Source organism: Salvelinus sp. IW2-2015, linkage group LG13, assembly GCF_002910315.2.
Source record: "Salvelinus sp. IW2-2015 linkage group LG13, ASM291031v2, whole genome shotgun sequence".
NCBI lineage: Eukaryota > Metazoa > Chordata > Actinopteri > Salmoniformes > Salmonidae > Salvelinus > Salvelinus sp. IW2-2015.
The window spans coordinates 50,150,391-50,163,875 of NC_036853.1; the positions used below are offsets into that span (position 1 = coordinate 50,150,391).

The 13,485-nt window shown below is 42.8% G+C and overlaps 1 protein-coding gene across 1 annotated transcript; it reads left to right on the forward strand.

Moving 5' to 3' along the window:
• The first annotated feature begins 6,767 nt into the window (after nucleotides 1–6,767).
• LOC111971626 (fibrinogen gamma chain) lies at nucleotides 6,768–12,172 on the forward strand. The gene is made up of 9 exons (XM_023998481.2): nucleotides 6,768–7,055; nucleotides 7,184–7,231; nucleotides 7,726–7,909; nucleotides 8,313–8,397; nucleotides 8,810–8,940; nucleotides 9,481–9,614; nucleotides 9,896–10,080; nucleotides 11,021–11,298; nucleotides 11,601–12,172. Exons 1-9 carry the CDS (start codon nucleotides 6,993–6,995, stop codon nucleotides 11,789–11,791), a joined length of 1,299 nt encoding a protein of 432 aa, XP_023854249.1. The 5' UTR covers nucleotides 6,768–6,992; the 3' UTR covers nucleotides 11,792–12,172.
• The last annotated feature ends 1,313 nt before the right edge of the window (nucleotides 12,173–13,485 follow it).

The window sequence follows — 13,485 nt, forward strand, 5'->3', positions numbered from 1 at the left end:
TATTGGTTACTACATGATTCCATATGTGTTATKTCATAGTTTTGATGTCTTCACTATTATTCTACAATGTAGAAAACAGTCAAAATAAAGAAAACCCCTTGAATGAGTAGTCTATCAAAAGTGTGTAAGTTTTAGCATGTGTCTATAGTGTCAACCTTTGACTGCTACTGTATGATTCCATTATTTAAAGATGGAATAYGCAGTAGGAGTAAACAGCGCCACGGCCGCCCCACCACCATTGTTATTGTTTTTGTTGCCGAGCTGTGGAGATGTCGCACTGTATAGTCAAAAGTATTACTGTATGCTCTTCTATACTGCATGCTAAAAAAAAACAGGGTTCGTTGTTTACAGCAGCTTCTTTGTTGTGGTAATATTGCAAACAGACGTGGCTGTTTCACCATTAAGGATTTCACCTTTAAACTAATACAGTTGCTCAGAAGAATTGATTTTGATGAACAAGTTTTTTTTAAATCTCTCAAAAAGATTGGGGTCAAAATAATTTGGCCCCTCTGTTTTCAATACCGTGCGAGACCTCACCTTCCGAGGATAACCGCACTGATCCTTTTTCTCAAATGTTTTAGGGGATCTTAGACCCGTCAAATCAAATTGTATTTGTCACATGCGCCGAATACAACAGGTGTAGACCTTACAGTGAAACGCTAACGTACAAGCCTTTAACCAACAATGCAGTTTTAAGAAAAAAAAGTGTTAAGTAAAAAATAGATAAGTAAGAAATAGAAAAATGAAAGTAACAAATAATTAAAGAGCAACAGTAAAATAACAAGAGCGAGGCTATATACAGGGAGTACAGGTACAGAGTCAATGTGCGGGGGCACTGGTTAGTCGAGGTAATTGAGGTAATATATACATGTAGGTTGAGTTAAAGTGACTACGCATAGATAATAAACAGAGAGTAGCAGCAGTGTAAAAGAAGGGGGGGCAATGCAAATAGTCTGGGTAGCCCTTTGATTAGATGTTCAGGAGTCTTATGGCTTGGGGGWAGAAGCTGTTTAGAGGTCTTTTGGACCTAGACWTGGCGCTCCGGTACCGCTTGCTTTGCGGTAGCAGAGAGAACGGTCTATGACTAGGGTGACAATTTTTAGGGCCTTCCTCTGACACCRCCTGGTATAGAGGTCCTGGATGTCAGGAAGCTTGGCCCCAGTGATGTACTGGGCCGTACRCAATACCCTCTGTTGTGCCTTGAGGTTGAAGCTGAGCAGTTGCCATACCAGGTAGTGATGCAGCCAGTCAGGATGCTCTCGATGGTGCAGCTGTAGAACCTTTTGAGGATCTGAGGACCCATGCYAAATCTTTTCACTCTCCTGAGGGGGAATAGGCTTTGTCGTGCCCTCTTCATGACTGTCTTAATGTGTTTGGACCATGATAGTTTGTTGGTGATGTGGACACAAAGAAACTTGAAGCTCTCAACCTGCTCCACTGTAGCCCCGTCGATGAGAATGGGGGTGTGCTATGTCTTCCTTTTCCTGTAGTCCACAATCATCTCCTTTGTCTTGATCACGTTGAGGGAGAGGTTGTTGTCCTGGCACTACACAGCCAGGTCTCTGACCTCCTCCCTATAGGCTGTCTCATCGTTGTCGGTGATCAGGCCTACCACTGTTGTGTCACCTGCAAACTTGATGATGATGATGGAGTCGTGCCTGGCCATGCAGTCATGAGTGAACAGGGAGTACAGGAGCGGACTGAGCACGCACCCCTGAGGGGCCCCCGTGTTGAGGATCAGCGTGGTGAATGTGTTGTTACCTACCCTACCACCTGGGGGCGGCCCGTCAGGAAGTCCAGGATCCAGTTGCAGAGGGAGGTGTTTAGTCCCAGGGTCCTTAGCTTAGTGATGAGCTTCGAGGGCACTATGATGTTGAACACTGAGCTGTAGTCAATGAATAGCATTCTCACATAGGTGTTCCTTTTGTCCAGGTGGGAAAGGGCAGTGTTGAATGCAATAGAGATTGCAACATCTGTGGATCGGTTTGGGCTGTATGCAAATTGGAGTGGGTTTAGGGTTTCTGGGATAATGGTGTTGATGTGAGCCATGACCAGCCTTTCAAAGCACTTCATGGCTACAGACGTGAGTGCTACAGGTCCTCCATACAGAATCTTTCCAGATCATTGATATCCTTCATTTGCGCCAATGGGCTGSCCTCTTCAATTCAAACCACAGGTTTTCAATAGGGTCCAAGTCCGGAGACTGAGATGGCCTTTGCAAAATGTTGATTTTGTGGTCAATTAACTATTTTAGAAAAAGGCTCAGTGTCTTTATCCTCTCAAGGTGAAGTATTGAAAGGTATTGAAAACAGTGGTGCCAATCATTTTGAACTCTATCTTAAAAAAATAAAAAACATTACTTAATAATATAATTTTCCAAAAATGTTGAGCATACAATATAGCTCAGTATGTGTATTATTTATTTTACAGTCTTTTTTGCACATCTTTATCAAGGGTGCCAATAATTTTGGACCTGACTGTAGCTCACCTTAACTGTGAAACAAAAGAAACCTCTTATCGTTTCGCTCTCTTACCAGTAGGCATGCTTTTGCTACAATTCACTGACGTCAAAAAAGCACTCTTGAACGTACTGCATTGTCCCTGTGACTTTCGAGTGGGGACATTTGCATGCAATGTACGTAGGCAGGTCTTTTAGGGGGGGGGGGGGGGTACAGCATTGGAAGTAGCCTCCATTCTTACTTTTCTCTACCCTATTTATCCCCTACGTGCCCTGCTAGGCTCCAATTCAAATCACAAAGCCCCAATAGCCTAATTGTTTATGTGAGAGTGTCTCAAGAATACAAAATAAAAACTTTTAAGCTCTTCAACAACAACAAAAAAGCTGCTTGGTTTTTGCGCAACATCAACACATGGAAATGTGTTTGCCCAACAGGCCGAAGCCAAACTAACAATTAATGCCCACATGTTACTGAAACTATAATTCAAGGCCCTCTCGTAAAACAATCATTTAATGAGAGTGAGATACTGACGTGGAAGACTGTGTTGACATGCATCACCACCGACCGTGCCGTCTTTTCCCGCCTCGTTCTGTCTCAACGGAACACAAAAGTCTTTTCAGAAGTACCATAAACATTATTTGTGTTTGTTCATTAAGTTTGATTCACTTTATAGACTTAACAACGCTCATTCAGATAGATTGACTGGTTAAAGAGATGTCTCTGTCATGCTGTGAATCACAGGCCTGTTAATGGTTGTGGGAACGTTTCCTCTTTTTCACTGTCTGATAAAAAGAATGGTTGTGGGAACGTTTCCTCTTTTTCACTGGCTGTAAAAAGAATGGTTGTGGGAACGTTTCCTCTTTTTCACTGTCTGATAAAAAGAATGGTTGTGGGAACGTTTCCTCTTTTTCACTGTCTGATAAAAAGAATGGTTGTGGGAACGTTTCCTCTTTTTCACTGTCTGATTAAAAAGAATGGTTGTGGGAACGTTTCCTCTTTTTCACTGTCTGATAAAAAGAATGGTTGTGGGAACGTTTCCTCTTTTTCACTGTCTGTAAAAAGAATGGTTGTGGGAACGTTTCCTCTTTTTCACTGGCTGTAAAAAGAATGGTTGTGGGAACGTTTCCTCTTTTTCACTGGCTGTAAAAAGAATGGTTGTGGGAACGTTTCCTATTTTTCACTGGCTGTAAAAAGAATGGTTGTGGGAACATTTCCTATTTTCTGAGAATAGTTGTGAAAACGTTTACTATTTTTCAGTGTCGGTAAGAAGAATGTTTGTGGTAATGTTTCCTATTTTWCTATGTCTGTAGAAAGAAGGGATGTAGGAATGTTCCCTCTTTTTGTAACTGTCTGTAAGAAGCTGAGATCCAAACTGAGGCTGTTATAATATGGACACCGTTGTCTTAAATTGTAGCTCCTGGGTGAAGTTTCCCCTCTGTACAGATCTAGGATCAGCTCTCTCTCCCTCAATCCTAACCTTTACCATTAGTATGGAAAATGCTAAACTGACCCCAGATCAGCATCTGAAGGCAACTTCACCCAACAGCTGAATTGTTCCTCAGATCATGGTAGCTCATCTCCCTCTGGTGGTTATCCTAAGAAATGCAGCCATGGTTGGAATAGGACAAATTTGCCCGCCCTACTACTGACAGAGGCTCATTACCAGGGGAGGAAAGAGTACTGAAATATCCTACTCAAGTAGAGGTACTGTTACTTTAATGACATTTTACTCAATTAAAATGTCAACCATTCAATCCCTCATTCATCTCTCTGTTACTTATTACATGTCCATGTGACCGGCTGACATTCACTCACTCATTAACAGTCCCTCCCTCCCTCCCTCCCTCCCTCCCCCGCCCTCCCTCCCTCACCAGGGGTGGAAAGAGTACTGAAATATCCTACTTAAGTAGTACTTTTACTTGAATTAGAAATAAAATGACTGACTTTGAAAAATACATAATTTTTTTTTAACAAGTACTCGGAAAAGCTACTCAATTACAGTAACGAGAGTATTTGTAATTAGTTACTTTACACCTCTGGTTATTATTCATCATTACAGATACCTTTCATCCCCCTATTTGTTAAAATTAGTATTGGGGGAAGTGACCCCTTCCATTAGGGGGGGGGGGTTCAAGGATAATCTGATCTGTGGTTAATAGTAATTCCTACTTCGACTCTCCTCAGCTCCTTTTCAAAACCCATTGGATCAGAAAGCCCGAAGTCTCAAAAGTATCCAATTGAGATTCTCCTATGGTATGCCAGAGCATTGATCCATACCAATGTCTCCTGCAATCATCAGCAAGAAACAAAATAGCATCAGCAACATTGCTCCAACTGTCTGCCTCAGCATTGCCTATCAGATTATACTTGGTTAGTAATATTAACACAAATGAGTCTCCATTAACGCTAGAGAACAACTTCAGCCTGTTACAAACGAGCACGTCTGAAATGTACGCCGCTTGTACGACAATCGCTGTTATACAACAGTTGTAACAACGCAGTCACAGAGTTTGTCTTACTAGTGCTAGTGAAACTACTATAAGTTGAACTCTCTTCAAATGAAGTTGCTGTTTCTCCGTTTCATTTTCACATCTTGTTGGAAGGTTTGACGAGAGGAACAGTCAGGCACTACCTTCCAATGTTTGGAAAATAAATATTGCATCGGCGGTAATCATTAGCTTGAGGSGGCCTAGAGTACAGTGGCTTTGTGCCCACAAGTTCTGTTGGTATTGGGGGAGGATGGATCAAGTTGTTCCCAACTGCTGATCCAGGACTAGGTCTTCTTTTACTCTCCTAATGTTTAATGGAAGGATCTGGGGTTAAAGGGGCAATCTGCACATGAAACGATAACAAAGCCATCACTGTTTCAGTAAACAGCTGAGGGACGGGCATGGCGAAATGTTGGCACTTTCAAGTTCATAGACAGAGCTATGGATGAAAGGACTGACCATTCATGATATCCAAATGATAGTTTTAACCATGTTTTAAGGTTACACAGCCTTTGTTTACAATCACATTGTTTACAAACAAAGCTTATACACCACATGGCCAAAGGTATGTGGACGCCTGTTCGTCGAACATCTAATTCCAACATCTAAGGCCAGTCAAGTTCTTCCACACCGATCTGGACAAACCATTTCTGAAAGGACCTCGCCTGTGCACGGGGACATTGTCATGCAGTTGGAAGCACAGAATCATCTAGAATGTCATTGTATGCTGTAGCATTAAGATTTCCATTCACTGGAACTAATGGGCCTAGCCCGAACCATGAAAAACAGCCCCAGACCATTATTCCTCCTCCACCAAACTTTACAGTTGGCACTATGCGTTGGGGTAGGTAGCGTTCTCCTGGCATCTGCCAAACCCCGATTCGTCCATTGGACTGTGAAGCGTGATTCATCACTTCAGAGAAAGCGTTTCCACTGCTCCAGAGTCCAATGGCGGCGAGCTTTACACCGCTCCAGCCAATGCCTGGCATTGCGCATAGTGATCTTAGGCTTGTGTGYGGCTGCTCGGCCATGGAAACCCATTCCATAAAGCTCCTGGAGAACAGTTATTGTGCTGACATTGCTTCCAGAGGCAGTTTGGAAATCGTCAGTGAGTGTTACATCCGAAGACAGATTATTTTTTACTCACTACGCGCTACAGCACTCGGCGGTCCCGTTCTGTGAGCTTGTGTGGCCTACCACTTYGCGTTGTTGCTCTTAGACGTTTCCACTTCACAATAACAGCGCTTACAGTTGACCRGGACAGCTCTAGCAGGGCAGAAATTTTATGAACTGACTTGTTGGAAAGGTGGCATCCTATGACGGTGCCACGTTGAAAGTCACTGAGCTCTTCAGTAAGGCCATTCTACTGCCAATGTTTGTCTATGGAGATTGCATGGCCGTGTGTTCGATTGTATACAGCTGTCAGCAACGGGTGTAGCTGAAATAGCTGAATCCACTAATTTGAAGGGGTGTCCACATACTTTTGTGTATATAGTGCATCACTCTCGCCACAAAAACAGCCAAAWGGTAGAGGACTGTAACTTGAGGCGTGATTGCGGTCCTAAAAGAACCTTAAAGGGGACGCACTAATTATAGACCTTTGATTTAGAAAACACTCTAATATAATATTTAATGTAGTATCTTGTCGTATGTTTTATACTGGTTGGATTKGAATTTGCAAGGTAATGATATGGCATGATTGACCCAGTGTTGTTTTGACCCCAACGAAGGTCATCACGCGAGCCTGCTGCCCACGACTTTCCCTGTGATCACAAAGCCACGGAAGAAACCACACCGAACCTGTCAATCAATCCCTGTCACATCTGGGAAATGAGAAGTAGTAGGACATTTGAGTCATAACGTTGTCCCAACATTGAGTCATCTACTAGGACATGAGTTGGATGACCCGGTTCTGTTTACACGCGGACCCCTTATCTGCTACGAAAAGGAGGACCTTGATCGGATAAATATACCATCAGGGGACCAGAGGCTCTTCATTCTCCAACTGGACGACACCACGACTGGTGTACCAAAGGCTAGCAACATGGCTCCTTCACTTTTGTCCACAGCCGCAGGCGTTCTTCTGCTATTCTCCCTCTCCTCTGCGGTAAGTGTCACATTTCAATGAGCCTGTTTGAATTGAACGCGTTCTCGTCAACAGGGTGCTGCGGCAACAAGAGACACAGTAGCATCTACTAAGATAACAGGCTGCGCTGTTTTGCTTCTGTTCCACAGCAAACGAGGGGAGACTATTCCGAGGACTGCACACCAAGGGACGGATTTGTAAGTATGATTGTAGATGGACGCACCTATGTACTCTACTCAACTCGTTAAGCGGCGTGTGTACAGGACGAAATTCCCCGTCTTGCTATTTCATCCTCTTTGTACTGTATACTTACTAACATTGTTATTTAGATGGATTTGTTGCTAAATTATATTCCTCTCACGCATATGATATGTAGTTAATTCTGGGGTATTACAACCAATTTAGTTGGTGCCTCTTCAAGAACACACGTAATTAAACATTTTCTAGTTTCTTTGAATCCAATGACGTATTCCAATACTCACACATCCACTGTAACAATATAACAATATATTGTAAATATGTGTCCCCAACGGCACTCTATTCCATATAAAGTGCTCTACTTTTGACCAAAGATCAATGCACCCTGGTCAAAAGGTCGGCGCACAATAAAGGGAATAGGGTGTAATTTGCGACACAGACGCATCTCTCGCAGTGTTCAAATGAAAGCATCTGTGTTCTGTGCCTGTTGTAGGGCAAGTACTGCCCAACGACATGTGGCGTGGCTGACTACCTAAACAACTACAAGCCGAAGGTGGACAAGGACCTTGATGAAATGGAGGATATCCTGTATAGAATAACCAACCTTACCACGGGGGCCACAGAGAAAGTCACCTATATGAAGGATTCAGCAACGCAACATCAGAAGTCTGGCGGAGGTAATTGACTTCTCTGTATCTTGGGTTACTTGACTGTGTTAAACTAGCTAACGCAAAAGACAAATCAACACTATTAGATGTGGTGCTAAGAAGTGGGWGAAGTCAGTAGCAGAAAAGTCGAAACGTTAAAGGAATACATCAATGTGGCACACTCCGCTTTTCATTGCTATTTGATTTATTTTATATCACTTCACAAACAGTTTGTCTGTAACCTTCATCAGGGTTGTGTTCAATAGGGAGAAAACATTTTGAAACATAGTGAATCCGGGAGGTAGTGTCTGAACTTTCTACAGTTTGCCCTACTGAAGACACCCAGGAGTTGGGCTAATTTCAAAAGAACAATAGACTCTGGTAATTCATGTAGGTTACTGTAACTGAAGCAGGTGTTGTGATTGTTCCGCAGACGTCCACTACAAAAGGTCAGCGAGCATACTGGATGATGTCCTGCGCTTTGAGAAGACCATCGTCTCCCAGGAGGAGCAAATATAGTAAGTCCTTCTTTTAAACCATTTTTTTTTTTTTTTTTACATCAGAATCTAATTTGGTCTAAATTCACTTACAATTGGACTCGGAACTTCTCCTTAGTAGAGCAATTCACTTTTGGAATTGATTGGGATTCAATTGGAATTGACCCCGATGCTTGTATGTCTCTCAGCGGCTTAAGCTGGTTGAAACCATTCAATGACATCATTACAAACAATCATTCCCTGCTGGGGACGAATTACCTGCTAAAATTGGAAATACCAGGACTAAGTAAGGGTACAAGTGTCAAATGCTGTGTACTTCAAACACATTGATCGTCAAGTCATACACCCGCCGACCTACGATATAAACCGCAATCTAAGTTTATGTCCAAATCACCTGAGAAACGTTATCATTCTGTTCCCCTCTTCTGCTCAGTCAACTCCAGGGGATGCTGGAATCCAATAAGAAGAGGATGTTAGACCTCAAACAGATGTCCATTCAGCTGGATCAGAAATGCCAAGATCCCTGCAAGGATACTGTGGAAATCAAACCCCTTACAGGGAAAGGTAAAATCGACGACGTTCTGTAGGTCGTTCCCCATTTCATCAGAGAGGTTGCTCACTCCTGCTCCCGGAGAATTCGCTCTACGTACCCATCATTTGCCCTTGTTGCTTGTTCAGTCAGAAGCGAATCAATGGCATCAATCAATAGAGGCTGGGACGATTTGTCTCAATYCAGTTATATGGATGCACTTTAGATTAGTTGAATGAATTAGTTTACATCATTTATTGGCATTTATAAGGGATTCTTCCATAAATAGGTATACTGTAGCTTTAATTTCATTGAAATGATCAAAGASGGCTGTTAATAAATACCACAGAGTGGATCTTTACCAGGGACAAGGGACAATAAATCAACAATGCTCAAGATCATAAGAACATAATCAGCAAGGTAATAGAGCCAGAGCTMATTTCCATCTGTAGTCCAGGAACAGGCTATAAACACTACAAAAACATTGTGCATAGCGCATTGCCTTATGGGAACAGTAATCTTTGTTATTAACACGTAACAACATGGTCATGGCATGTCGTTTTTCCCCGTATTAGATTGCCAGGATATTGCCAACAAGGGTGCCAAAACCAGCGGTCTGTACTACGTGAAGCCACTGAAGGCTAAGGAGCAGTTCCTKGTGTACTGCGAGATCGACAGCTTCGGCCGCGGCTTCACCGTCCTGCAGCGGGTACGTGTGTTCTTCCCTTGCAAGTGACACGTAGTATATTCATCATGGTTGGCCCATGCAGTGATTCAAACCTCCAAACCCACCAGGCTCCAACCCACTGAGACATTGGAAGTTGGAACCAGGGTTGGGGGCAATTCCATTTCAGTTATTTCAGATAGTAAACATTCCAATTGGGATTTCAGTTCCCGGATTGACTAAAGTGAAATGGTATTGACCCAAACCCGATTGGAACCACATATTGTATTATGACCATAACCACCGTCCAACATATATCTCCACAGAGACGCAATGGCAACGTGGACTTCAACAAGGACTGGATCCAGTATAAGGAGGGCTTCGGCTACCTGAGCCCAGATGACACCACCGAGTTCTGGCTGGGCAATGAGAAGATGCACCTGCTCTCCACCCAGGCCACCATCCCATACGTGTTGAGGATCGAGCTCACCGACTGGCTGGGCAACAAGAAGTACGTACTACTAAATTCTCTACTAAGGCTACTACTAGTGAACAGTTAGGGCCCACATTCCCCCCTCCTGAATAGAAAATGGTGTTCAAAATGCAGTGGGAACAGCTCAAAGTCTTATCCCAGCAGGTAAAACTGGTTCTAGTGATGTCACTGCAACCCGTTGTAAGGACGTTATAATGACATCATTGCAACCAACTTGACGCATCATTGCTTACCAATCCAATTCTGTGGTGTCTAGGTTTCACGCTATAGAAATGCTATAAATACCAGATTTTGCTATTATCAATTCACTCTCAAAGGTATTGGGGGCTTGGCATCATTGGTCTTGCCTATATGACACATTTACTTGTGCAATTGTCTGCACTAAATGAATGAAATATTTCAGYAAGTCAAATTTTCACTTAGWCATTCATGTCAATAAGAGACTAAGTTGAAATTCGACTTAAGTGGAAGTTAGGATTCGCCCCTTTAATATATTTAGTGCTGAAAAATGGAGTGCCATTTAGTGCTATTTTATATGARGAATTGTGGAAATAAGCAGKGGTAAGCCTTTTCTTTGGTGAGGTGTCTAACTTCAAAATAGCATGTTTTTCCACACATCTCAAACCTCTGGACTTTAGTTTGTGGAATAGATTTTCTGGTGCCAAGTTACATAGCTGAAAGAACTGACCTCCACAATCAAAGCAAACAACGTATTCTACTTCATGTCMCTGGTTTTGGAGGCCATGACCCAAGCCGTCAGGCTAGTATGCTGCATTTTAAATGAATACTTTGTGGCCTGTGTGGTCTAGTGCTTTGTGCAGCGGACCCCGGTACACACACCACAGTAGACATGGGTTCAAATGMCTTTCTGACCTGCGCCGCTCCTGCTTTTCTTGTCTTATTTATTCAATAAAACCACACGCGTAAAAAATGGAATGTGTTTCTTTTCTTTCTTTAGGCATGCCGACTACGCCGCGTTCAAAGTGGGGCCGGAAGTCGACATGTACCGCCTGACCTACGCTTACTACTTCGGCGGTGACGCGGGCGACGCGTTCGACGGCTTTGACTTYGGAGATGACCCCAGCGACAAGTTCTTCACGTCTCACAACGGCATGCAGTTTAGTACCAGCGACAAGGACAACGACAAGTTCCAGGGTAACTGTGCCAAGCAGGACGGCTCCGGTTGGTGGATGAACCGATGCCACGCCGCCCACCTCAACGGGAAATAYTACCAGGGTAAGGACACACACGTACACAGACACGTGCGCACTCTCACACACAGACACATGCACGTTCTTGTGTTTTTCAGTTTTTCTTTTAAAGAATACTACTCTCCAAGTAACATGAACCATACTGCAGTTATACATTTATGCAAGTCACTACCAACCTATACCAATGTCAGTTTTGGGGGTTCTCTGACATTTTTACTGTTACCTTTCCAAGAAGGCCACATTTAGGAGTAGGCCCAACACTGTGATTTTCTTACTTGTAACAAACTTTTCATTGACACTTCTGTCTTTCCATCTTTCCATCCCTAGGTGGGAAGTACACGGCGAAGGACGCCGGCGAGTCAGGCTACGACAATGGCATCATCTGGGCCACGTGGCACAGCCGCTGGTACTCCATGAAGGAGACTACCATGATGATCATCCCCACCAACAGGATCGCGGCGGGAGACGGACAGCAGGCCGGAGGGGTCAAACAGTTTGGAGGCCTGGGAGACAACTAAAACACATACTGTGTCCGGGAAAGTTCAAGGAAGCTAGAACTTCCTTGAATTTTGCCGGGCACAGATTAAGCCAAGTCCTAAAAAGCACATGGAGAATCTCTATTAAACATGTAGTCCAGGACTAACTTTAGGCCTAATCTGTGTCTGRGAAAATGGCCCTCTGTTTTGTAACTTTTTTTTATTGGTTCGATCAATTTCGTTTTTTGCCCTCTTGCCTAAAATATTGTCTATGATCAAATCGCTGTTGTTGGACCTTGGAAGATTGGTTGGACTTCTTCTATTTAGCACCATGTTAGAACAAACTTTATCTACTGTCTARTGAGATTTATTAGATCTGGTTGGTTTAACCAATGAATAAAGGTTGTATTTTTCTACATGTAAGATGTATTTTGTGCTGGTTTTAGATACCCCTGCCCCGACTACATGATCTAAGACAGGGTTTGAACCTGGGTGGTCTGAAAGCCATAAAACTGTGTAAGCCCTCTAAGCTAAAAGCCAATACCTCAGGGACATAACGCAAGTCTTCAGGTCTCAGACCAAGGTACCGAATCACCTCGGTTAGAGGTGACCATGCCAATTTCTTTATTGTACTTTCCCTGATATCCATTCCTGGTACCACTTGTAATTGTGCTAAATAGGATAAATGATACCCACATTTATATGATATACATTTAATTTAGAAATCGAACAAGCAGTATATGATGAATTGCCCATAGGCATCGGATGATAAATTAAATAACCTTGGAAGTTGGTGGCGGCATTGAAAGGCTTTTAAATGGAAGGCACTGTGCTGGGAGGACCAAACTCAATCAATTCGTTCAACGATTTTTAGAAGCTATTTTGATTCACTGCTATTTTCATTATTCTGCTAATCAGAAGTTCTTGGAAATCATCTATTGGAAGTTCCAATATTCAAATGTCCTGGGTTGAATTCTGAGAGGATGTGTCAACGGGGAAACAAACTAACGCTATTAGGTAGGAATGTTAAGTAGGAATTTACCGTATTAAAGAGGGTATGTGTGTTTTGCCCACCAAATCCAGGGTCATGTTCASTATGGACAAAACGTTCTGAAACAGAGTGAAACTATTAAAAATCCTGTTATGTCCTTTATGCTGTTCTATTACAAAATAAATACCTACCTGAACATACGTCTCAGTCAATCTTTTCTTTCCTACAACACCAACAGTACAGGAATTAGAACCTATACTGTTGTTGTCCCATTGGTGCGTGGCATTATCAAGACAAATGTTGTCCATACATGTTTTGAGAAGAACATGTTGTAATCATTGTCACGTGATTTACTTGACTGTGTATGGACAAAACCATATTTGGATGTAATTCGGTAGATATGACACTATGACCAAAAAGACTCTGAGGCTCTCTCTCTTTCTCCTGTCTAATCATCGGGATCTCAGAAAGGCCTTGTGTACGGGTGGGTGTGTGCATGTTTGCTTATGTGTGTGTGTGTGGGTGGGTGGGTTTCTGCTGACTGGTAAGTAGGCTATGTGTGGGTGTTTATTTGTCTTTGTTTGTACATTGCACAGGTCCCCTATGTGAACACTCTTTATGTCAATATTACCCAACATGCATTGCATTTTCCAATCAGCATTTTTATGGAGTCAACCAAAAGCAAAAAAATTGTAAATTCATGTATTTCATAACGTACTTCTGCAATTGTCATCAATTTACAATC